Source organism: Xenopus laevis, chromosome 2S (genome assembly GCF_017654675.1).
Source record: "Xenopus laevis strain J_2021 chromosome 2S, Xenopus_laevis_v10.1, whole genome shotgun sequence".
Taxonomy (NCBI): Eukaryota; Metazoa; Chordata; class Amphibia; order Anura; family Pipidae; genus Xenopus; species Xenopus laevis.
Genome location: NC_054374.1, coordinates 127,259,472 through 127,286,664, shown reverse-complemented (window position 1 = coordinate 127,286,664; position 27,193 = coordinate 127,259,472). Strand labels below are relative to the sequence as shown.

The 27,193-nt window shown below is 39.3% G+C and overlaps 1 protein-coding gene and 1 long non-coding RNA gene across 5 annotated transcripts in view; one reads left to right on the top strand and one right to left on the bottom strand.

Annotated features, from left to right (window-relative positions):
* Nucleotides 1-26,846, top strand: part of adcy6.S (adenylate cyclase 6 S homeolog) — a 111,570-nt gene extending 84,724 nt beyond the window's left edge. For all 4 annotated transcript variants that reach the window (XM_018249986.2, XM_018249985.2, XM_018249987.2 and 1 more), the window contains exons 7-23: nt 212-339; nt 665-823; nt 1,106-1,247; nt 3,324-3,452; nt 9,764-9,789; nt 11,219-11,366; nt 12,497-12,594; nt 13,629-13,716; nt 13,794-13,910; nt 15,518-15,676; nt 16,957-17,132; nt 20,394-20,426; nt 21,099-21,228; nt 21,515-21,778; nt 22,552-22,756; nt 23,243-23,367; nt 23,489-26,846. In XM_018249986.2, coding sequence (XP_018105475.1) covers nt 212-339; nt 665-823; nt 1,106-1,247; nt 3,324-3,452; nt 9,764-9,789; nt 11,219-11,366; nt 12,497-12,594; nt 13,629-13,716; nt 13,794-13,910; nt 15,518-15,676; nt 16,957-17,132; nt 20,394-20,426; nt 21,099-21,228; nt 21,515-21,778; nt 22,552-22,756; nt 23,243-23,367; nt 23,489-23,617 — 2,256 coding nt within the window. In that variant the 3' untranslated portion in view covers nt 23,618-26,846. The remainder of the gene's footprint in view (nt 1-211; nt 340-664; nt 824-1,105; nt 1,248-3,323; nt 3,453-9,763; nt 9,790-11,218; nt 11,367-12,496; nt 12,595-13,628; nt 13,717-13,793; nt 13,911-15,517; nt 15,677-16,956; nt 17,133-20,393; nt 20,427-21,098; nt 21,229-21,514; nt 21,779-22,551; nt 22,757-23,242; nt 23,368-23,488) is intronic.
* Nucleotides 16,746-19,432, bottom strand: LOC121400674. Its single transcript, XR_005965896.1, has 2 exons — nt 18,810-19,432; nt 16,746-17,139 (listed from the first exon to the last, which is right to left on the bottom strand). It is a non-coding gene; the product is annotated as an uncharacterized LOC121400674 (long non-coding RNA).
* Nucleotides 26,847-27,193: the final 347 nt, after the last annotated feature.

Genomic DNA, 27,193 nt, shown 5'->3' with positions numbered 1-27,193 from the left:
CAGCATATATCCTGGTGTATCCCATTTTTCTGTCAGAAACGTTATATAAATAAGGGGTTCAGTTTTATCCCACTTGTGTATCACTCCCACTTACAGGGTACAAGAATTTTAACATGTAGAAATGGAGTTTGAATATAATAGGCTTTTGTTTGCAATGAGAAGAACAGTATTTGTGCAATGGGTTAACAGTGGATAATATTTCTTCGCCTAGGAAAATCACTGCCTGAGAATAAAGATTTTGGGAGACTGTTACTATTGTGTCTCTGGGTTACCTGAAGCTCGTGCGGATCATGCTCACTGCTGTGTTGAGATGGGAGTGGACATGATTGAAGCCATTTCGTAAGTGTATTTGTTGCATTAACTAATAGATAGGTGGACAGATTAGGCAGACAGACATTGGACAACTTGCATATCTTAATAAAGAAATCAAATGCCCTCCTTTTTGAGTTATTCTAGTGACTTAATTGACCTTTAAATAGTATAAAAGTATAGGGAGTTTGCCATGGACAGAATTCACTCCTAATGTCCAGCTGATGCCCCGTTAATGACAGACCTATCAGATACCCCTAATATCCCTTTAACGTCTTGGTCCCTTCTGCTATGAATTTTCATATTTTCTCATTCCTGAAACCTATGCGTTTGCATTTGGACCCTCTTTCCTTAGGCTGGTACGAGAGGTTACTGGTGTTAATGTCAATATGCGTGTGGGGATTCACAGCGGCCGTGTTCATTGTGGGGTCCTTGGTCTGCGCAAATGGCAGTTTGATGTGTGGTCTAATGATGTTACACTGGCCAATCACATGGAAGCTGGTGGGAAAGCTGGGTACGTGACCTTATTTTTCTTACGTCAATCCATTATTTTTATATTAACTGTCCCATTGTTAAATGCATAATATCTTATATCTTAGGGCTTGAATTCCTTATAAGCAGATTCCAGATACCATTATTTTTGCTTTTTGAAAGCACTGTTCTCATCCTCCTTCACCACAAAATATGTTGGTGCTTGTTCAAGGAAATTGCTGGCATATTGATAATGTTCTCTATTGTTAGTTGCAATTAGAAATGGCCATCTTCTTAGTCCTCATCCCAGCATTTCTGTTTGCAGGAGAATACACATTACAAGTGCAACGCTAAAATACCTAAATGGAGATTATGAAGTTGAGCCAGGTAATGGGGGTGAGAGGAACGCATACCTAAAGGAGAATGACATAAAGACCTTCCTCGTGACAGGATGCAGTCAAAAAAGGGTAATTTGAAGGATGTTGTTTCTCAATGAAGTACCCTAGTTGTGCCTGAGGTCTTAATAGCAAGATGACCTGATGTATTAGTTTCTTGATTCCTACGTGCTTGTATTTAAGGGATTAAAATGGCCACCAGCAGTCTTGAATGAGTATCAAATTGTCATTGTAATTTTCAGTGCCCTTTTTAAAAAAACATTTTTTTCCCATTACCGTATATACTCGTGTATAAGCCGACCCGTGTATAAGCCGAGGTACCTAATTTACCTAAGAAAACTGGAAAAATGTATTGACTCGTGTATAAGCCTAGGTCATTTAAGCCTGGTGAGATTGTCATTGTTATTACTTTTTTGTTTGCTCTTTCAAATAGTAATAATGGAAAAGCTATTAGAACTAAACCATTATTAATTTCAGTTCAAATATCATTATCAATGACTTTGTCATTAAACTGCAAAGTGGGTGCTTTATATCTTACAGCCACTTACTTAGCTATAATGATGATCAGCAATTAAATGAAATAATGAAACTGGAAATCACTTTTGGGTATTGCTAGGAATGTGTGAATAGCCTGTGATTATATTGATTTCGGATGTGCAAATCAGGCCAGTTTGCCAGCAAATCATGCTAAAAGCAGATCTAGCTTGAGTGACACAAAATTGGCAAAAATGTCATGATTAGCAAAACAGCGACAACTGATGCAATTTCAAAACTGTGGGCATCTACTTTTCACTAATTACCGTAATTAATGATCCCTCTGTCACTGGAAAGTCTCACACAGTTTGCTATTAGTGATGGGCGCGTCCTTCCCTGCCTGTCTGTGACTGACTGTGTCGCCGCCCGGAGCAGGTCCAGGAGCTCCGGGCGGCGCGTCCTTCCCTGCCGGCGTTCGCTCCCAAAATGGCGGCGGCCATGGGCGCCGCCATTTTGGGAGCGAACGCCGGCAGGGAAGGACGCGCCGCCCGGAGCTCCTGGACCTGCTCCGGGCGGCGACACAGTCAGTCACAGACAGTCCTGCTGGGGCCGCGGAAGGAGGTATGACCCGCGTATAAGCCGAGTTTGAGTTTTTCAGCACATTTTGGGTGCTGAAAAACTCGGCTTATACGCGAGTATATACGGTATGTCTAATTATAAGGCATCTCTTGATTATAATACTACTTATTTAATACATATACTCTGTAGCTCAGTTTTTTAATGCAAGACAAGCAAAAAATTGGCAGCACAATAAGGTCAGGGGCACACGAAGCTACTGGGGGAGATTTAGTCGCCCAGCGAAAAATCGGCTCTTCTTGGGGGCGACTAATCTCCCTGAACTGCCTCCCACTGACTAGAATCTAAATTACCGGCGGGATGGCACTCGGCCGAAGTTTCCTCATATGGCAATTTAGGGCGACTGTGGAAAATTAAATGCACAGATTGCCATTCCGCCGGCAATTCACATTCCAGCCAGCGGGATGCAGTTCGGGGGGAGATTAGTCGTCACTAGGTAACTAATCTCCCCGAATCTGAGCATGTGTTTCTGCCCTAAGAGTAAGACAGTAAGATAAAAGTTAATTGTGGAGAATAAAGAAAGTCCAACAAAGAAGAAAATGATATCCTGGTCTATGCACCCCCACTCACGATGCAATGGCATATACATTAAAAAAGTAGAGAAGCAGGAACAGGCAGTAACTAGCTGCTTAGTGTTTTATTGGCACAACATGTTTCAAGCACAATGCTCATTATCAAAGTTAATTCTGAGTGCTGCATCGTAGCAAAGTTAAGGGCTTCCATGTGGCACATGGAATAAAGAAACCATTTCAATGGCTATCACTATTCTGTTGCTTATGTTCCCAAAATACCTTCCAGATGGAAACCCGTTTATTACCGCTAAAAGATTGTTGATGTATAACTTTGGGCATCCAGTTTTCAACCTACAACTCCCAGTAGCCTTGACAATCAAAGGGATGTTGGAAGCTGTAAAGCGATAACATTTTGAATGCTGATTGATTAGATGGTGAAGTTGAAAATTGCAGTAGCGTTCCCACGCTCTATGATAATGGTCTGTTTTAGTCCTGGTTGTGAATGTGTGTTTCTCTGCGTCACCAGAAAGAAGAGAAAGCGATGATGGCAAGGCTACAGAGGGCAAGGGCCAACTCCAATGAAGGTCTAACACGTGTCTGGGTGCCTGAGCGATCCTTCCCACGCAATAAAGGCTCCAAAGCATTCCGACAAATGGTTAGTATAAAGAAAGTGTTTGGAGATTGCGGTCCGATATATATGTACGGTATATATTTTGCAGGTTGATACAGGGACCCCATGAACATTTTGTTGTATATTCTATGTATCATATTTGGCATAAATTAACAGAATCAATAGAAAATCACAAGCTTATATCTAATCAACATTGACATTAAAATCTAGGCATTATTTTTCTAGTAAATTGAGATTTTACTTGATTTATGAAATGCTTGAATATTTCATGTACAAAGGTCCATCTGCATACCTTCCAACTGTACCATTTTTTGACAAATCAACCCGCAGTCCCGGATTGTTCATGTCCCGAATTTCTCTTAGATCTCCGGCACTGAACAGCCAGAAAAAGATGCAACGTTTCTAAAACTTAATTGGCTTTTGGCAAAGAGTCCATAATACATGGCAGGTGCAGTTAGATACATTTGTTCCAATTTAAGAAAAAAAAACCAATTGTAACTATTTAAGATAAGCAGGCATCTTGGGGAAACTGTGACTTGCTGCTTAAAGGGCAATTTGGGTGCAGTTGCAAAACTGTAATAAAACATAAAACCTGACCCTAAAACCCCCAGTAATGTGTTCAAACTTTCCATAACTTTCCATAACCTGCCAAATTTTTTAAAATTAACATGGTAATTAGGGGGTGTGGCCCCCCGCAGCAAATTTTTTTCACACACGTCAACCTGGGCATTTGCAGTGCCAGACAGGGGTTGTTTTCATTGGATGCAACTGCCTTAACAGATACTATAGTTTACACACTGTGTTAATGGAAAGGCCGTTATAGAATTAAGTAGAACAGCAGGATAAGAAATATTAGTTGAGAAAATGACAGAAAAAATCCCTAGTTCTTTTCCTATTTAACTGAAAAGAAGATAGCACTGTTTAATTTGCATAAAAGCGTTTACTATGATTGTAAATATAGAAACTTAAAATGATTGCTGCTAAATCATTGGGCCACAGACTGAATTGTTGTCCAGATGTGATTACTATATTCAGACTAGTAAAACTGGAATGGCTTTTACCCTCAGATTATCTGGCACCAAGCACTCAAAGCTGAGATGATGATTGCAGGATAAAATGGAATATGGCAGTTGCATAGGGCTTGTTAGCTGCTGCCATGGATTGTGCTATTTATACACACACACACACAGGGATGCACATCTCCTCTCCCAGAAACACTTAATTAATACTTTGTCACAGGGCCTCCTGTGGGACCTGCTTAATGAGTCCTGCCAAGGGGCGAGCAGCTCCCTGCTCATATGCCTTCTTCTGCGACCTTCTTCCATAGCATAAGGGCAAGCTGTAAAATAAACATCTATCAGCTGATGGTAATTTTTTTACCATTAAAAAACATATCTAAGGGAACAGAAATAGTCATAGTCTCTTATATGTACAATGAAACACTTGTGAATTTTATTTAGTGTGCTGCCTGCACTGTTAAAGCACCCAAATGCACTATGTTTTTCTTTTAGTGACATGATTTTAATGAGTGAAAAATTAAAATCCCCGGATTACAAATGCTATAATATTGAAACCAGTTGTAGCGTATTGTTGCAAACATTCAGTCTTTCCCAGGTACAGTAACCCAGAGCAACCAAACAACAGTTTTTGTTGTTTTTTTTTATTACAAATGAAAAAGCGTATGTCTGATATGATGTCTGTTTCATCATCCCTGACCCTGTGCTTGGTCATTCTCCATCTGTTGGTTAGGACACTTGGACATCCAAGATCAGTTATTATGGCAGTGCAAGAAAAATAGGGGTCAATGATCACTATGGATATGTACTATAGAGGATGTCTGTAATTCATCAGGGAATTGTACAACATTGACAGATTGCAGCTGCATTTACAACTGCCTGTTGGCCCATACTATAAATAATATTTTTGTTAGGTGCAGAGATCACTACATGTGTTTTCATAATAAATATTGGAAAAATCATTGCAGAACTGGGCTTTCTTGGAAAAGGAAGGGTGGATAATACTCAGTCTCTTACTAGATTTGCAACTTTTATTGCAGTCCGCTTTCAACCAGCTTTCCCAGCATACGGAGATCTTGACAACTCCCTGCATAACCCCACACTATTCTGCATGTGCACCTTCTCTCTGTCACAGCTTTATATACAGTTTTTTAATTCAAGTTTGTCAGACTATAAACACACTTATGTTAGTGCTAACAGCAGTAGAAGCAGGCACCAGCATGAGGAAAAGGGTTCAGCACTCCATCAAAATAGAATAAATGACCCAGGTGCTACTAAGCAAAGCTGCACACAAAAAATTGCCTGAAAAGGCAAAGAGCACACTGCAGTAAAATTAGTGATTTAAAAAAAAAAAAAAGTCCCCAGTTTTTGCCTGAAAAGGCAAAGTGTACACTGGGAACACTGGTCTTGATAAAGGTCTTAGAAAAGGACCGAAACGTTGACCTTTTTAAAATGTGTTTCATAAAATTTGTGATTTTTTTTTCTTAAAAAAAGTCCCCAGTGCGCACTTTGTTTTTTTAGATATTTTTTTAAATATATATATACAGCAATAACTCTCAGCACTCACAGGACTTACTTAAAAAAGATCTTGATAAATGTCTGAATATCTGATAAAAATGTTGATTTTGCACAATAAAAAGGATTTTTTAAGCAAGTCTTGTGAGTGCTGAGTTATTGCTTTCTGAACTATCACTTGGCACCCAGGCAGTTGGTAGAATTGTTTTTTTTTATATATATTCTAACCAGTGGTTTTTAATCTAATATCTAGAGTAAAAGCCAAATACTACATTGATTGACACCTATAAACGAATGGCAACATTGTATTCTGATACAAAACTGCCTCTAGGCTGTGGTTAACTTATCACTTCGGCTGTCTTTTCTCTGTATCCCCCAGAGCAGGAGTGCCCATACTTTATTAAAGGAACAGTAACACCAAAAAATTAAAGTGCTTTAAAGTAATGAAAATATCATGTATTGTTGCCCTGCACTGGTAAAACTGATCTGTTTGCTTCAGAAACTCAACTATAGTTCATGTAAACAAGTTGCTGTGGAGCAATGGCGGAAACTGAAAAACGGCTATATTGCACAGGATAACTAATGGATAACAGATAACACCAATAGACAGACAGAGCTTATTTGCTGTCTGCTGTGTAACCTGAGCCTTTTCACCTTTGAATGGCTGCCCCCATTGCTACACAGCAGCTTATTTATATAAACAATAGTAGTGTTTCTTAAAGGGATACTGTCATGGGGAAAAAAAAAATTCAAAATGAATCAGTTAACAGTGCTGATCCAGCAGAATTATGCACTGAAATCCATTTCTCAAAAGAGCAAACAGATTTTTTTACATTCAATTTTGAAATCCGACATGGGGCTAGACATATTGTCAATTTCCCAGCTGCCCCAAGTCATGTGATTTGTGCTCTGATAAACTTTAGTCACTCTTTACTGCTGTACTGCAAGTTGGAGTGATATTACCCCCCTCCCTTTCCCCCCCCCCAGCAGCCAAACAAAAGAACAATGAGAAGGTAACCAGATAACAGCTCCCTAACACAAGATAACAACTGCCTGGTAGATCTAAGAACAACACTCAATAGTAAAAACCCATGTCCCACTGAGACACATTCAGTTACATTGAGAAGGAAAAACAGCAGCCTGCCATAAAGCATTTCTCTCCTAAAGTGCAGGCACAAGTCACATGACCAGGGGCAGCTGGGAAATTGACAAAATGTCTAGCCCCATGTCTGATTTCAAAATTGAATATAAAAAAATCTGTTTGCTCTTTTGAGAAATGGATTTCAGTGCAGAATTCTGCTGGAGTAGCACTATTAACTGATGCATTTTGGAAAAAAACATGTTTTCCGATGACAGGATCCCTTTAAAGGGGACCCGTCACCAAAAAAAATCATTCCAAATCCTATTTTATCACATTAGTCAAGCAAAGTGAACTTTAATTACACAGTATAAATTATTTGAATCTTGTTTCCTTCAGTCTGGGAATTCATAATTATAACAAGCAGGAAGCAGCCATTTTGTGGACAGTTTTATTAAGGCAAGACTCAGAATCTTGTTTGTGCACCAGAATGGGGGACCTGATGTCCATCCCCATGTCCTGGCTACACAATTAAACAGTAAAGAGAACGGGGGAAGGTGTGGAGAGCAGTGACATCTAGGAAGTGCTGAATGGAAAGTGAAAGTAATTGTCTGCCCCGCCTCTATGCCACTGGCATAGAGGAGGGGCAGACAATATTTAATTGACAGCTGAGATTTTTAAATGAGTTTACAACAGCTATGAATGCTTTAATAAAAAATAGAAATTGGATTTCATGTTTAATTTGAAAAGGACTTTTATTATACAGATTTTTCTGTCTGGATGACAGGTCCACTTTAAGCAAACACAGCAGTTTTACCGGTGCAGGGCAACACTGCATTATATTTTCATTACTTTAAAACACTTTTATTTTTTGACATTACTGTTCCTTTAATGTGAACAGTGGCGTAACTATAGAGCAGACCCTATATAAGCAGATAAAAATATAAAGAAAAGAAAAAGTTAACCCTTGAAGTTGGACCACCCCATCATAGAGCCCGATGACTCAGTGAACAATATTAAAACTTAACTTTTACTAATAACTTAAATAAAATCATGAGTCCAGGAGAACATTTAAAATAAAGTTAGGAACAGGGAGACAAGGAACCTAGACTAGGTAAAGCGATAATTGCAAACCATGAGTTGAATATAAGGCTGATACGTAAAGTCTGTAGTGAGCCACTACAGTCTGTAGTAAACAACTACAATAATAACGTGGTATAGGGCAAAAAGGACAAATATCACGTGGCCTATAAAAGGTATAGGTAACATTTTCAATTGCCACCCATTCCACCACCAATCCAGTTTCCAGCCTTAGTCATTCCGCCACCCATTCACCCTCAGGCGCACCCTCCCATTGCCATGGAAGAAATAGTTTTTAATTGTTAAAAATAAATTGTGGTACTGAGAAAGCTGCCTTCATTTTACCCCAGAAAGAGGCTCCGTAGATCGCCCACCCCTTCACCCACAGAGCTTCCCTCCCGTTTGTGCCGTGAAGCGGTGGCCTAGATTGTTGAAGTTCAATCCCACTGCCTAGCTAAACTAAAATGCGCCTGACGCGTGTTTCACCCACGTTAAGCAGGCTTTGTCAAAGACCTATATAAGCAGACCCTGTAGTTGCAGGGGGCCCCGGATTGTGGGGTCTGCTTCCTCTAGAGCTAATAAAAAAACCCTCCTCCCCAGCTGCTCTCTTACCTGTGGCGAGGAAAGGGGCGAGTCGGATGAGAATGGGCAGGGTCTGGGTGAGAAGTGGGCTGGAGGATGGGGATCAGAGTGCGCCGGGTCCCTCTGAAGATTTTTTTGCAGGGGGGCCTGGCGCACTCTAGTTACACAGCTGAATGTGAGCTTGTCCTATTATGATCTACATCCATAAAAGCATTGTTAGCATTTTAGATATTATTTAAATATTGATTTATGAGAAAATGTACATTGGTTTATTTAACAAACAACTATTCATTATACTATCTTAACATAATAAATATCTGAATGAAAAGCATGAAACAGGAGGGTAATTTAGTCAAGCTGTTGACAGTGTCTTGAGATCTACTGATCACCAGCTAAAGGTCTACTGGTAGATCCCTGTCTACCTTTTGGGTACCCCTGCTCCAGCGAGTTGGGCTGAATAAGTGCAGCTTTGCTCTTGTGGAGTGCCTCTAGACAGGGTCCTGCTCTGACAGCCAGGAGAGTTTCCTGTATGAACACAGATGTGTTCATAAATCTGAGCATGGCTCCCTGTCCTCAGTCAAAAGAAATGACTACACAGCCTAAGCCTAATTTTATACCAGGAATCCAATGTTGCCAGTAGTGTCACTATTGCTTTAACTGACCTATTTCTCTTCCATTGTGCTGTCATGAATCATATTTATTTGTTTAAATACTAAGAGATGATGTTGGCCAAAAATGGTTAGGATCAAAAAGATAATGAGTATTTTAAGTACTAGGGTCAAAAGAATAACTTTGTGTATGAAATAATTCATGTTTATGCTGCTAATGGAACGTGCCTTTTCGAGACATCTTGAACAGTTTGTTTTGTACCTTTTGATATACAATAGATATCTTTAGAACAGAGGCTGCCATGTGTTTCATTCTGAGAAATGGCCTCTTGCAGAACGGTTGGGTCAGTTCACATGGTGACAAAGAGGAATCTTTGTACTCAAACACCTAACATAATATTTATTATTCAGTATTGTTAATTTTTCTCAATATATTTCATTTTTTTCTCTTTTTAGGGGATTGATGAATCAAGCAAAGACAAGTATGAACATTAATTAAAAATGTTATTTTATCTTCTGTTTATTCTTCAACACATATATACTTGTATACATGATTGTAGTACATTTTCACAATGTCTGAATATCCCTATTTCCTACATCATACCTGGAAACGGGAACCCTGTAGACCCAGTAGATCATTATAAATGTCAATTTATATTAAATTAAACATATATGTGAAGAATTTATCCAATGTCCAATACCTATGTTATGGGGAATGGATGTCTTAAAGGAAATGTATGATCAAACAAATAATACATAAATAAGTAGGAAAAACTAGTACAGGTATGGGACCTTTTATCCGGAATGCTCAGGGCCTTGGATTTTCTGGATAACAATTTCAGTAATTTGGGTACCCTACCTTCAGCCTACTAAAAATTTATTTAAACAGTAATTAAACCCAATAGGATTGTTCTATAAATCTTAGTTGGGATCAAGAATAAAGGTACTGTTTAATTATTACAGAGAAAAAGGAAACAGTGGAGTGGAAAAAAAAGAAAAAAAATGGAATCTATGGGAGACTGCTTTTTGGATAACTGGTTTCTGGATAATAGATCCCATATCTGTACATTACCAAATCACCAGAACATTAGACAATAAGGCGAGGCTTATGGTTATCTGCATCTGGCTTAGGCTACATAGCTATTTTGATCATAAAAATTAGGTTTAAAAAAAATCTAGAAATAGAATCCAGCTCCTTAATACAGGTAAAGACACAGTCTACTGTTAATATCAGTAAACATGGTAGTATGTTATGCAACACAAAAATAGCATTACTGATTTAAATAAACACACCTGTTATTTTCTTTGAAACAGAAATTCTGGTTTGCATTGTGTTGGGTTTGCCTGTGTTTTGGGAGTTATTCTGCCTGCAGGCATCTTTTATCTGTTGTCTAAACAAACAGCCCTGCACCCTACTCTGTTCAGTTAAGCTAATACATATTTATGACTTGAGGCAGAAAGTCCTTTAAAAAAAAAAGGTGTTTTTAGATTAAAAAGGATTGTACAGAATTTTTTAATGTGTATCCTGAGTAAAGCTAGCCATAGACGCAAAGATAAAGTGGTACAAAATGAAGGTTCGTACAATTTTCGGACCGTGTGTGGGTTGTTCCGACGTTTTTCCCAAAAAATTTTGACATAACTTATATAAGTTTACTGTTACGGGCAGAACATCGCCTGATTTGTTCTTTAAAGGAGAAATCAACCTGTCCTGAAAAAAACCCGTACCCCCCACCCCAGGTGGACCCCCCTCCCTCCTCCCCCCAGGCTAACTACCCCCCCCCGGGGAGATGCCCCATGCTCCATACTTACCCCTCGCTGCAGATTCATCCAGCTTAGCTTGTACTCTGCCTTCCAGATTGATTATTTTTACTGTCTTGCTGCCCATTTAGTCCTGAATTCCTTGTTTTATAGCAGAAACACGCAGGAAGCACTAAACCCCGAGGATGAAGTTGATGAATTTTTAGCTAGAGCAATAGATGCTCGTAGTATCGATCAACTTCGAAAAGACCATGTCAAGAAATTCCTCCTCACCTTCCAGACGCCAGACTTGGAGAAAAAGGTAGAATAAACTTAAATTGGATTTTTGTTTGCTGTGATCACACTGAATAAACCAATGTAACATAATTCCACAAGGACTGTAAAAGGGCATTTTAAATTTGGGAAAGAAGGATGTGTGTATCATTATCTACCACCCCAAAAACACACACACACAAACTCCCTAATATAATTATAATAAACAAGAGCAGGTTGGTTATTGATGTCATTGGTTATCACTGCTTATTGATGTCATTTGTCTTACTGAAACTCTAATAAATAATGAACTTTTGTTTCAAGATATGGTAATAATAGTACCATGACCTGTAAAAAAAAAAAGCACTTGGCCTACAACCTTGTGGCCTCATTCATAAATTTGTAAGATCATTCACTCTGATCATTTGAGATCGATTTGCTCAGGGGGATCTACATGATTAACTTTGGCCCACCATTCTCTCGGTGAATGGCCAGCTCAACGTTAATCAGTTTACCACTAGTTTGGACGTTTGCCAGGAACTATGACAAAGTATAATTTGAAAGCAGAGAGGATAGGTGAAATGAATTGACCACTAGGTATCCTCCCATATTGTTTGTTTCCCTGTTATTAACAGCTTTGTGGAGTAGATCACTATGTGTGCCATCAGCAGTTGATTGCAGAAGGTACAGAAGACACCATTCATTTGTGAAATTGTAATTATTCCCCAGATAAAGGAGCAACAGTATAGAGCTGTCAATACACAGCCTCACAAATCTTCACAAGCTCTTCATGTAACCACCTAGCAAATAAAAAGAGCTGATTTTTAATGCACTGTGAAGAAAGTAGAAACATGTTGATACCTAACCTCACCTGTCACTTAAATGGTCAGATGAATTCTAAAGTAAAATAAAAAATCTATTTTTCCGATTGTAATTGACCAGATTTTTTTTCTTCTTTAGATATATAATGTTGGCTCACAGGGTAATTACAAAAGACTCTGCACAAATCCTCTCTGTGCTTAGTAGTAAATAACACTGGTCACTGTCTCCCAGTTGAAGGCCAGTGGAATGTTGCGGAGCTAGGATGGAAGGTGCTTTGTAGTTTGTGGCAATGACCATATTTAGTGGCATGACTTTCCTTCAGCTCTTATTATTGTTTTCTCCATGTTTCTTTTGCAGTACTCCAAGAAGGTGGATGACCGGTTTGGTGGCTATGTGACCTGCACCCTGCTTGTTTTCTGCTTTATTTGTTTTATCCAGATAGTGATCTTTCCTCAGTAAGTTAATTGGTGCCTCTGCTCTTGTTTATGAGTAGTTTATGAGTAGCACATGGGGTGATTTTGAGAGGTTTAGTAGCCAAGACTCTTGATGCCAGAATGCATGTAATTGAGCTACATTTGTCTTGTGACCCTCACAAGGTTCTTGCCTGACACTATATAGTGTTTTCAGGCTATATTTTGCTTATATTCAGGTGACTAGCACCAGCGCCAATTCTAATGAAAGCGCTGCCTGAGGCGGCTCCTGCAATGCTGCCCCCCATCGCCGGCTTACGTGTCGGGTGGGGAGGCAGGAACACTAATGAGGAGAACGCAATTGTACTATCTCGCAATAGTAAAGACGAATTTCCGGTTTAAAAAACGGAAATTTGGCTCTTAAAGGTACCAGGAGCGGCTTTTTGCCGTCCAAGGATGCCTCTCCGGCATTGCCGCCTGAGGCGAGTATTTTGGCCACTTGTGTTGGGTTTAACTCTCAAAATTGCCCTGTGTGCTCCAAATTTAAAGGAATTGTTCAGTATAAAAATAAAAACTGGGTAAAATAGATATGCTGTGCAAAATAAAAAAAAATTAAATATTTTTAGTGAGCCAAAAATGTAATGTATAAAGGCTGGAGTAACTGGATGTCTCACATGATAGCAGAACACTACTTCCTGCTTTGCAGCTCTCTTGGTTACCACTGATTGGTTACCAATCAGTGACTCGAGGGGGGGGCACATGGGTCATAACTGTTGCTTTTGAATCTGAGCTGAATGATGAGAATCAATTACAAACTCACTGAACAGATATGTACCATGTGGCCCCCCTTCAAGTCACTGACTAACTAAGAGTAAGTGAGCTGAAAAGCAGGAATCGTGTTTTGTTCTCTTCTGTTAGACATCTGCTCATCCAGCCTTTATCAATTTTGGCTAACTAAGTATGTTGGAAACATTTTTTTATTTTGCACAGCCTATCTATTTACCCAGTTTTTATTTTTACTCTGAACTGTTCCTTTAAGAAAAACTTGAGCAGTGAGTAACTGTGGCTATCTCCTGCAGTTCGTTCCTCATGCTTGGGGTCTACACCAGCGTCTTTATCATTTTGGCCAGTATACTCTTTGTCTGTGCCATATACTCGTGTATAAAGGTGAGTACCTCTTACAGTCCTAGTTGAAGACTTTTGGGTCACTGTTCTGGAGACATCACCTTTGGTTTCTTTTGCAGCTCTTTCCAGCAGCGCTGCAGGGAGTTTCTCGGAAGATTGTGCAATCAAGAACCAATAGCACCTTTATTGGGATCTTAACCATCCTGTTGGTGTTCATATCGGCCTTTGTTAACATGGTAATAATTAGCAACAGACGTTTTTTGTCTGGAAAGAATGTGTTGCACTACATGTGTTCATATTATTTAAAGGAAACCCGAAAATAGCCCCCCAAAAACCCCAAATTAAAAATTTGCCTAATAAAAGAAAACACAATTCTAAAGAACTTTCCGATATACATTCGTTACAAATTTTCAGTGTTTTTAAAGTTATTTGTAAAAACAATTGCTACTGAAACCAGTACTTTTACTGCTACTGTTACTTTTTAAACAATGTTGCAAAAGTCTTAAGCTGGCCACAAACGCAAAGATCCAATCGTACGAATCAACGTACGATCAGACTTTTCCATCTCCCGACCTGCCACTAACCATTCAGATCAAATAAAGTAGTAAAAGAACAGATCAGCCGATGTTCTACCTCTGACAGCAATCGTACGATAGTTATGTCTGATAAAGCTGGTGACAGTCTCCCACTGAAAATCGTATGATCGGCAATACACGCAGAGATATTATCGGCAGCCGACAGAAATTTTCTAACCTGTCCGATCGACCAAACGACCGATCTCCGCCGGACGAAAAATGTCGGGACTCTCCACACACGGTCCGAAAATCGTACGAATCCGAGATTCGTACGATCGGATGGTTTGGTCTATGGCCAGCTTAAGTTCCCCAGCAAAGACAGATCTGTAATCAGCTACTTGTTGTCTCAACAGCCTGAGCCATCAGGGCAGAGAATAGAAAGGGACAGAAAAACACTGCTTTCAATAGCAGTGCAAATACAGATAACTTAAAAACCATGACCAAATTGCAGTGAATTTTTAATACAAAGTTACTTAGAATTGTGTTTTCTTTAATTAGACAAAAAATATTTTTTTGTGTTGACATTCCCTTTAAACATCAAATGTCTTCCTGGCCATAAGATGTTATACTGTGTAGTGTGAATCCATGACTATTGAATAAATATATAATTATAGTTATTGTATCTGCTCTTAGATAAGATGAAGGTCTGTTCTCTTTGCTTTTCACTTATATAAGACATGGCACTTTCTCTACTGGTGTTTTTGCAATGGTGGTATAAAATCATCTCTCTGATTTGCCCATGCCTCATGCCAATGACTTCAATGGTATCTTCCTGTAAGTGTACACATAGGGTTGCCACCTTTTTTAAAATTCTTTACCGGCTGGTGGGGGGCGGGGACACAAAGGGGCGGGCTGGGACATCAAAATGGGCAGGCTGTGATGTCACAGGGGGCTGGGCCACGCCACGGACGCTAAAAGGAACCAAAAGAAAAGCTAAATTCAAGGGGATTAGGGGCAGGCCGAGGGCTCTTTTTAATCGTATTACAAATTTACCGGCAGCTACATTGCCGGTAGATTTGTAATACCGGCCTTGGCATGTATTTTACCGACTAGGCCGGTAAAATACCAGCCGGGTGGCAACCCTATGTACACATGGTGCGGATTTTGTCCCCGGCTGGAGTCCTCCCTGTGTGCATAGTTAAAGGCAGCATATCTCCTTTTGAAGATGCACTTATCTAATCACACCTGCCAATCATACTACTTAGATTTGCTTTAGATTAATACCCTAAAAATCTTTCCTAATTGCTGTCTTATTCATTTATTTCCAGTTTGCCTGTAATCACAGGAGCCTCACTGACTGCGCAGGTCAAGAATTGAATATTAGTTACAAATTTGTCAATGTCTGTCACCTCAGAATGCTCAACTACAGCCTAAGTATGGATTCTCCTCCATGTGACTCTGACAAACCCTTGTGCAGCTTCCCTGAGGTATGTCCTAAATCAGGGGTGCCCAAAAGGTAGATCGGGATATACAAGTAGACCTTAAGCTGGTGATCAGTAGATCTCAAGACACTGTCAACAAACAGCTTTTCTAAATCACCCTCCTGTTTCATGCTTTTTATTTAGATATTTTTATGCTGTCACCTAAGAAATAGTTGTTTGTTAGACATAGCAATGTAAGTTCTTTCATGAATAAATATAATATTTAAGTAATATTTTCCATGGAACAAAATGCTAACTGCTTTTATGGATGTAGATCATAATGGGACATCACTAAGGGGCAGATGTATTAAGGGTCGAATATCAGGGGTTAATTAACCCTCGATATTCGACTGGCAAATTAAAATCCTTCGACTGCGAATATCGAAGGATTTTGCGCAATTCGTTTGATCGAAGGAATAATCGTTCGATCGAACGATTAAATCCTTCGAATCGAACGATTCGAAGGATTTTAATCCATCGATCGAAGGATTATCCTTCGATCAGAAAAAACTTGGAAAGCCTATGGGGACCTTCCCCATAGGCTAACATTGACTTCGGTAGCTTTTAGGTGGCGAACTAGGGGGTCGAAGTTTTTTCTTAAAGAGACAGTACTTCGACTATCGAATGGTCGAATAGTCGAGCGATTTTTATTTCGAATCGAACGTAGTCGAAAAGGTCGAAGTAGCCAATTCGATGGTCGAAGTAGCCAAAAAAAACATTCGAAAATCAAACTATTTTTCCTCTATTCCTTCACTCGAACTTAGTGAATGGGCCCCTTAAAGTAGAACTTACATTAGTAAAGTATGGGCACTCCTGTCCTAAATTCAAGGTATTTTGGAATAAAAAATCCATTAATTGGTGTTCAGTGCCATATTAACTAGTACTATCTGCCTGTTTAGCTCTTAAACTGAGTGCAACATTGGACAGTTATAGTTGTACTGATGTTATAGCTGGAAATAGCCGTAAAAACACTTTAGTGGAAGAGAAGCTCCATCTGCTGTTTAGCACTTATCATTACAGCTTAAAGCATTGATAAAAATAGCAGAGACCAAAGAAAGGAAGAAAAGGCAGTTGCTTTAATCTTTATGCTATATATGTTTATTTTAATGATTTGATATAATAACTTTAAATGCCTGTTTATGCTGAGAAGGATTTTTCCGTGTATAACTGCACCTTCATAATTACAAAGACAGTATTTTTTTCGCTTTAGGGTAAATGGTGCATTGAGTATGCCACAAAAGGTGATGTATTGTAACTTTATATATCCTTTCTTTATTTATTGACAGTATTTCAACTACAGCATACTGCTGAGCCTGCTGGCCTGTTCCGTCTTCTTGCAGATCAGCAGCATTGGGAAGCTGGCGCTTATGCTCTTCATTCAGATTCTGTACATTATCATCGTTGAGGGACCTGAGGTTGTTCTCTTTGACAACTATGATCTGCTCGTGACAGTTAATGCACTGTGAGTCCTGGAAGCATAGAATATTTGCTTTAGATGTTATTGTGTATAACTGTTGCTCAGTCTGTATGCATGATACAGATCATAAACTTGTTTTTCGACTGGGGTTTAATACACATGTAAAATCTAGGGTCCTTTGTCACATACATTTCCCTACTAAATATTTGTTTTCAGGGCTCCATTAATATCTAGGCCACTTACATATGTACTGCCTTTACCCTCACTGACCCTGGCAGCCAAATGTCAGCGATCTGATACCTTTATAAAACATTCAGCCTGCAGCCTTGTTCTCTGTATAACCCAGCCAGTGGGCTTATGTTTTTATATGCTCATAGAACTCCTTACTGACTTCTTATATTCCTATATTTTAAAATAGGAGGTACTGTACTTATAAATGAAACATTTGGGTCCCTTGAACTTATATTGAACAGAATGAAATAATGTTTTTCAGGGTTGTGGAAATGCCGGGGCCTCTATTAGTCGTGCAATCTTTAACCCCCCTGATGACAGTTCTGGGCACACAGTTTAAAACTAGTTATAAAAATGCAGCTTAATCCAGAGACATTTACGTTTCATGTCTGGATTGTGACCTGAACAGCAGCAAAGTTTCAAACCACTTTGGCCTTTGCTCCAGCTACTTGAGAAAATACCTAAGAGGCATGAAATATCATTGGTCACAGCCCCTTTCTTCAAATACTACTACTGGCACTAACATGGGCAGATAGTCAGGGTAGTGTGTATGGAAAACTTGATTGGTAGCAATATGGAGCTGTTACCATAGCAGCAGCCAGAGAGAGAGCATAGAAATACACTCCCTTTAATATACCTGAATATATATATATCCTTAAAGGGTGGTTCACTATAAGTTAACTTTTAATATGCTATCGAATGGCCAATTCTAAACAACTTTTCAATTGGTATTCATTATTTATTTTTATAGTTTTTTTTAATGATTTGCCTTTTTCTTTTGATTCTTTTGACCCTATCTAAGAAACAAATGCTCTGTAAAGCTACAAAATGTATTGCCATTGCTACTTATTACTTAATCTTTCTATTTAGGTCCTCCTCCTCATATTCCAGTCTCTTATTTAAATCAATGCATGGTTGCTAGGGTAATTCAGATCCTAGCAACCCGATTGCTGAAACGGCAAACTAAGGGTTCTTACACAAATTAGTTTTTTTCTGCTTGTTTTTTAAACACATGCTGAACATGAATAAATGAAATTTCATTTTAATGCTTTTTTATGCAACTAAGTGCATTGTTTTCCACCCCAAACACAACCCTCTGTTCCATAGCGTCAAGGGCAAGAGAATGCAACATGCTGCATTTAAACAAATGTGCTGAAACGCAAATGGAGTAAAACACAACTCCGAACGCTCATGAGTACAACCAGGCAGCACAAAATGGAATCAATATACATATGGGTTTATTTGTGCACAAAGCTGAGTTTAAACACAAATGAAATGCAGAGGGAAAAGCCTGTGTGTTAGAGCCCTAAGAGCTGTAGAATAAAAAGCTAAATAACTAAAAAAAAACACAAATAATAATAAAAAAAAACATTTGCAAATTGTCTCCAAATGTCACACCCTGCATAATAAAAGGTAACTCAAATGTGAATAGCCCCTTTAATGGGATACTAAAATCAGCCCTGCCATTGGAGAGTATGCGGCAGACAGTACCTTGAGTTCGGTAATGCAGTGTAAGGAAGCGGATGGGTTGGAAAGAAGAAACTGCTCTTTCAGCAAATTGCTGCCATAGGCAAAATAGTAGAAGGCTTGTCCCCCCCAGTAGAAGACCAGGAACTCTTGTAGCTTCCATTCAGCCTGACAGCTCCCGGAGGCAGCACAGATTTAGAATACATGGGCTGTATTGATATGTGGGCTGGACCAATACCTGCGGGTTCGGGCCGACCTCGCACTCCTCTGGGTTGAGCTCTTCTCCTGCTCTCCCCGCCCGCCGTCTTGAAATACCAGCGTCCGACTTATGGCTTAATAGCCACACGCCTGCTCACCCTGCCCCTTTTGTGACATCTTCGGTGGGGTGGGGCGGGTCTATAAAAGGAACCCGGAAGTCGGATGCAGGCAGGGGGGTTTACATATGAACACTTCAAGTATTGTAGATATAAGATGCATGCAATACAGGTATGGCATCTGTTATTGGGCAACCTGTTTTTGAGAAAGCTTCAAAATATGTGACGATCATCAATATTTTAAGTCAGTTTGCAGCAAATGTTCCTTTTAAATAATTTCTTTTTTCTCTGTAAATGAAACACATGAACTTGATGGTAACTAAGCTGCATCAATCCTTATTAATGGCAAATCAGATCAGTATTTATTTTTTTCATTTTTACATTTTTCTTTGTAGACTTAATTAAGGTATCCAAAATACATGACAAAATACATAAACAGAAGTTCTTAGAGTTATTAGAGGCATTTTTTTGCCACAAGGTATCACGCCGATTCTGAAGGCAGCAGACCCTATGCCACCCCCTTTCCCAATTTGCTTTTAGAAATTTAGCATTGGAGTGGGTCAATGGGGGAATGCATTTCTAGTGCAGGGAGCACTGTTGCGATCTCTACACTAGTGAAGCCAAATTTCCCATTTAAAAATAGAAATTCTGCTCTTAAGGTTATGAGATACAGCTTTTTGCTGCCCCTTGTAACTGGTCACTCACTTCTGCCTGAGGCAAGGTTTTTACCTTTCTTCATGGCAGGGATGGCTTTGCAAGGTATTGCACCTGAGTAAGGTTATAATTGAGAAATATGGCAGGATAATATCATTTATTATAAAGTGCAAGTCCAGGGGGCGGCAAGTGCCCCCCTTGCCCCTATCTGTGGACGCTCATGCCTTCTGGTACAGCCCTGATGACATAGCAACTATACTGGACAGTCTGACCCAAATGACTGTGATTACTGGACAGGTGACTGATAGACCCATCTCTCTGTGTTTTACAGTTAAAATATCCACACACACAATTTCAAGCTGCAAAATCAAGCATTTCAGACCAATTTGGCAGCTTAGCGCTTCCTTCCAATGGGCCTACCCGACCAATATCTGGCTGAAAACCTGGTCAAATAGTTTTACTTTGTCTCTGACTAGTGTAGAGATGCAAATATTAAGGCTTCGGTCTTACAAGTATTGGGTTGTTATATTTGTTATCATCATTTTCAGGTGTGCATGATGTTAATATGGCTTTTATTTTTAATCACAGAGTTAAGCATAAACTGTGCAAAGACAACTTATATTGTTTATTTTTTCCACAGACCCATTAATGGAACTGGGGACATTGAAGAATGGTAAGTCATCTCCAATAAAGGATGTCTGATCCTTATAAATCTGGACTGTCCCATTCCTTTTCTAAAAGCATAATCCGTGCTACTGGCAATTTCTCATACTAAGGAGCTGAGTGAGTCTGCAGCTGGTTGCAAAACATGTGTTAGATATCCAGCAGAAGTCCCTGCAGAATGGCATAGAACTTTTTGGAGGATATAAATAGTGACTGTACAAGGAAGAACCCATTTACTGTTTTGTTTGTGGACACCAGGCACAGTGCATGTGAGGTTATTATTGTAATGGGTGTAAATTACCTACTGGTACAAAAATGGGATGATTCCATACTGAAGGGTTAACACCACCTCATAACCTAAACCACAAAAATTTCAATAGCCCAGACCAAATGAACCTTCAAGGGGCATATTGTCTGTGTATGTAAATCTGTTTTGAAATACAACCAATATACATGTGAAAGAGTCTGATGTTAAATAGTACCTATTTGTGTTAAAAATGACATTTACACTATTTACTGCCTCCAGCTATAAATGGATTTGGGAGTAGCAGGGCTAAAGGCTGAATATATTCAATAAAACAAACCCGTAACAGTTGCTACAGAATATAACATATTGGCTCTAGTCAGCTGAGCATGATAAAGTTATCATTGTAAACCTATTTTATGTTGGTTTTGTTTGCAGCTCTCCCAGCAGTAAAATAGCTCTGAAATACGTGACTCCTGTCATCTTGACTGTGTTTGTTCTGGCGCTGTATCTCCACGCCCAGCAAGTGGAGTCCACGGCAAGACTTGACTTCTTGTGGAAACTGCAGGTACTGTGGAATGGTCTGTGCATCAGCCGGCTGTAGACTTTCAGCACTCGGAAGATTACATACCACATTAGGGCAGGGAATTTTGTTAACAAATTTAGGTATAATTATTACAGTTTGATTTATTAGCAGCCGTGTACATAATCCAGCTGCCTGCTGCATATAAGAAAGAACATGTTCATATTCCTTACTGTAATAGTGTCCAAAAGCAGTTTGTTTTTCTTCACATGCAATACTCTGACCGAGGGAAGATGCTCTAGTATGTCCTTCTACTTCTTTTCAATTCCAGGCCACAGGAGAGAAGGAAGAAATGGAACAACTGCAAGCCTATAACAGGCGTCTCCTTCACAACATCCTCCCAAAAGATGTGGCCGCTCACTTTCTGGCCCGAGAACACAGGAATGACGAATTGTATTACCAGTCCTGTGAATGTGTGGCGGTCATGTTTGCCTCCATCTGTAACTTTTCTGAGTTTTATGTGGAGCTAGAAGCCAACAACGAGGGGGTTGAGTGTCTGCGTCTGCTGAACGAGATCATTGCTGACTTTGATGAGGTGATATGAAGATGGCCTTGTTATTTTCCAATATGCATTATTTGCTGTTCATGCTCTTTCCATCTAGCCAAAATAACTTTTATTACTAAACAACTCAGTCGCCAAAATATTTGTTTATACAATGATGTCAGGAACAATTTAAAAAGCCTCCATGTTTTATTAAAAGTCCAACCAGTCAAACAAAAAACACATGTAAAGGGACAGTTAACCATAAATTAACTTTTAGTATGATGCAGACAGAGGTAATTGATCAGTGACACCCCCCCCCCATCCTTTAAAAAACTGGAAAGAGGCAAAAGAGGAAGGCAAAATAATGAAAACAAACCTATAAAAAATGAAGGCCGATTTCAAGATCTGGTTTGTTCCTGTGAGTTGCTCTCCCTATTGCCCTATTGAAATTTCCAATAACACCCACACACAGACATATGGCATTGTCATTGGGGGGATGGAATCAGCAGAATAACTGTTCTCGTCCCCATCACCAATTGGCATGTGGAAATGGTTACCTCCAGGGCACCGAATCACTATACCCTGTACTTGATAAAATGAGTAGCACTATAAGAGTATAAGAATAAATACTACAGTATATATCATATCTAGATCTATAGATAGATATATGAATTATCTAACGGGTGCATTAATCTCTCTGTGTTCCAATCCAGTAGTCTTCATTTTCACTTACTACTTGCCACAGAAAGTGCTCCACTTTTGTATATTCAGCTCCATTCCTTGTTATTCTGTCCCTGTAAGGTATTTTTTTTCTTTTATGACAGATTATCAGCGAAGAAAAATTCAAGCAGCTAGAAAAGATTAAGACTATCGGTAGCACTTACATGGCAGCATCGGGTCTTAATGACACCACATATGATAAAGAAGGAAAGACTCACATTACTGCCCTTGCAGACTATGCCATGAAGCTCAGGGAGCAGATGAAGTACATAAACGAACACTCCTTCAATAACTTTCAGATGAAAATAGGTACGTTTGGGTACGGTAAGCTACATAGTGACTGACAATGAAGGTTTTCATTAATCCAGGTCATAAAATATAGTATCTAGTAGTGTCAGGTCTAAAGCATCATGACTTGTTGAGTAATAGTGAAAACATGTCACCACTCATCCAAGAAAAACCTGATCATTCCATAGCATTTTAACCCCCTGAGGATAATACCATCAACTGCCTGAATAAATTACATAGAACCACAGTGATTGGATTAATAAAAAAAAAAAACAGATCCATCCACAAAAAAAGAGTTTGTTGCAAACAAATCTCCTACCTCCATTCTAGGAAAATAGTGTTCTTCCCTGAAACATTTTAGTGTAATACTGTCACACTGGGAATTAAATTGTGCCATTTTTGTGAACAAGTAGAAGATGTGCCTTGTGAATAGGCTGCTGTTGATCTAGATACGGAAACAAAGAGATACCATATTTTTCCCCAAACACCATATTGTGTATTTTGCAGGGTTGAATATCGGGCCTGTAGTTGCTGGAGTTATTGGAGCACGAAAACCTCAGTATGACATTTGGGGGAACACTGTGAATGTAGCTAGTCGCATGGACAGCACTGGGTTACCAGACTGCATACAGGTGGGCATCAGGATTTCCTCAAATGTATTTCTGATATTGGCAAGTATATGTACATACAGCAAGTTAAAAAGATTAAAATAATACTAAGTAAGACTAATGATTTATTTTTCTCTGTTAATAGGTTACAACTGATTTATACCAGGTCCTGGCAGCCAAAGGTTACCAAATGGACTGCCGTGGGGTAATAAAGGTCAAAGGGAAAGGAGAAATGACCACCTACTTCCTCAATGATGGACCAGTCAGCAGTTAGCAGGAAGCTCTACTTTTAGGGGCAGAAAGAACAAGAAGCCTCCTCCTTTCCCAAATGCAGAGTAACCAGAACAATAAGGAAGCTACCTACATCCCCAGCAGCAGTTGGGTGCGATGGGGCCTGGGCGGTGCCAAAGTCCCGCACCTGAGACATAGAGCTTGGCAGTGGCGTGTTTGTTTGGTGCTGTGATCACTGACAGTGCTGTCCTGACACAGAGCTCTATCCTGTCCAGGAGACAGACTCAACTGTATTATGAAAGCACAGAGAAGCAGCTTTCACCCTGGCACTTACAATAATAATAATGCTCACTGGCGGTACTTGCAAGTTATTTATTGTGAACAAGACATTTTATTATTCTATTTTTCTTTTTATGTCTTTTTAATTGCCTTGGGTTAAACAAAGCAAGAGAGAGTTTTAAAATATACATGGTACGTGTTTTAAACAAGAAGCTTCTCTAAGAACTGACCAAAGAGACTGAAGTGCAGGCCTCAGCAAGGAATATGAGGGCATTGCCTTGTACGTCTTCATGCGCTGTATTTTTTCTCTTGTTCACTGACTAACCTGTCTCCAGGTGCGGGTGAAAAAAAATCTCTTCAAGGTCCCAGCAGCACCTGCAGGGCCTTCAAAGGGAAACAAAAATTCAGCAAGTCAGTAAATACCTCCCATTCTCTTGCCGTCCCTTACCCAAATAGCTCCTACTTGCTTCACTGTTCTGGAATGAGAACGACCTGCTGAAAGGAGCAGTTTGTGACTCCGGAGAGTTACAGCCCATTGAATTCTGGGCTATTTCATCGAACTTATCTACTCCCACTTTGAAATCATACGACAGAGGCTTTGAGATCCCTGCTGGATTATGGTATAATTGCAGGTGGAACCATATTGTGAAAAGAGACATCAGCAGTCTCTGCCTTTTTATCTTTTCTCTCTCGACAGCTCCCGATTCAAAGGAATTCTTTGAGCAGAAGCAGGAGGTCAAGCAGTTTTCTGCGTCCTTACTTAGTGACGCATGAAGTCTTTTTTTCACTGTGAAACTGGTGTTCTCTTCTCATTTGCCAAATTACATCTGACCTGCAAATCAGAAGTTCATCATCATTTTGATAACAGGGATCTAGGCCTTTCAGACGCTGTGTAAACAGCATTAGGTACTACTTGGCCTTTGACTTCCTTGGACTGCAAGAAGGATCTAATGCCTTAATCCCTTACTTGTAGCTGTGGTTCACTATTAGTGTTACATAACCATAAAATGGTTAATAAGACACTAACACTTTTTGAGGATAACACTATGTTACTTAAGGCAAGTTTTGGAATTATTTAAGAGTTGTCGAAGAAAGATTTAACTGCAAAAAATATTGTTTGACAATGAGTTGCATGGCCATGGCAAGATAAATGGATAACACAAGACAAAATGTCATCTCCAGCAGTGCTTAAGACAACTGGCACTTAGAGGAAAGAAATTAACTCCAAAGAGTTGAGCCTCAAATATTAGAAAGATCAGTGATGAACCTCTCTTGCTTCCTGCCAGATCCTCCACATGAGACCAGCAAGCACAGTGGTTACAGTGGTTACAGGCCTTGTCAGTTTCATGTTGTTGTCTCAGGCATTGATGGTCTTAGTGATCCAGAGGCCTTTAAAGGGCCTAGCAAAAATAGATTCTCGGGGAGTGCAATTCCATCTCTGGTGCCAAAGAGAAAACTAAGTTACAAGGATATGTGTATATATAAATAAGTGACACATATAAGTGTGTGTGTGTGTATATATATATATATATATATATATATATATATATATTTATATACATATATATATATATATATATATGTTTGTGTTTATAAGTTAAACACACACGCATACAGTATATTTATATACACACACACACATATATATATATATATTGAAAGGGATGTATTTTTGTACATTTGGCTTAATGCTGTGTCATTCAGGCTGTAAAGTAAATATCACATTATTTTCTTGTTTTTCCTCAAAGAATCTAAGCACGAAAAGTGTTTACGTTGCAAGAACGAAATTTAAAATGTAAAATGTATTTGATTTTTTAACTTATAAAAGCCCCCTTTAAAATCAGACACGCACCCACTGCAAACACACAGAGGAGTAACCCAAAGTCTAGAGCTCCTTGCAGTAAAAAGGATGGCTGTATACCAGGTTATTAGAGACGAGCAGTGGACCAGTTATGTGAGACCTGTGCACACAAGATACAAATGTATCCATGGGCATGAGGAGGTGAGGATGAAACAAAATGCCAGATATAGTGATATCTACAGATAAAAGTATAGGAATGAAGTGCCTTGGAGTTGGCAACTCTGTTGAATAAAAGAAAGCAGTATACTACTTGCCTGCTACCAAATGAAAATGGTTAGTTTCTGATATTAAAGGACACAGATCTCCTTTACAGTGCAAATGGGCTGTAAATACTTTGTGCTGCCAATTATATTGTTGTTGAATTCTTATGAAGCAGAATATTACTTCTACCCTACCTGAAATAAAAATCACAAATAGTATCCCAGTATGAGAGATACAAGGCACTGAAGTCCTATGATAATAAATGATCTGGTAGATGAAACCTGATACATCCATAGAAATAAGTGTGGAAAACATAATTGAATTAGCACCCTACCCTGGCAGAATGATACACTGATTCTTTGCAAACCTTATTTATTGGTTGCAACATCTAAATATATCAATTTGTTAGAACCAACAATAATACAAAGGAAGTACGGGGGCCTGTGTGCATAGAGTTTGCATGGGTTCCTTTATCATGCAAGGGACAGTGTGCAAAGTGTAAACCTCTGGGTTTTTCATAACTTTGAAACTTATTTCATGCAGGTCTTTCTGGTTCACAACTGAGTTCAAGGGTCTTCATTCCTAATTGTTGTATTCATGAGAGGCAGGCAGTGTTGATGTACATTATCCTGTCATTAGGGAGTGCATGTGAAACTTACTGACTACTCTATGGCTCAGTTATGTCCTGAATGCAAGGCAGGCCTGGACTGGCAATCTGTGGGTTCTGGCAAATGCCAGAGGGGCTGCTATAAGGTGCCATGAAAAGTCACTATTTAGTGGGCTGGTGGGGGCTGTTTGGGCCTCTGTGTATCTGTAATGCCATTGCCTATTTTAATTCTCAGTCCAGCCCTGATGCAAGTGCATCCCCGATCTCTTCCTCTTTGCTATTGCATAGGTGGGAAATACCCTACTAATTATGTGAACTGCTACATCGTCAGTACACAGAAGGAAAACCAACATTTAAAATGAATTTACTTCTGATCCTCTCTATGAAAAATCAGCAATGGCAAGCCATATGCCACATTCTAGCACCATAAATGCAATTATGTAGAGAGCTGTATGAGATCAGTCCTGCTTACAATTACTTTAGGCTGTGGGCTCATTTATAAACACTGGGCAAATTTGCAGCTGGACAGTTTGAGCCGCAGGTTGAACAGTGAAAACAATCATCTGATTTTTATAAATGACCCCCATGTTTAAGTGTAAAAGTGTTGCTTTAAATCACCAGAATTTCTAATATGGCCCTTATGTGATTTCTTTAGTTTGGAAAGTCCTTTA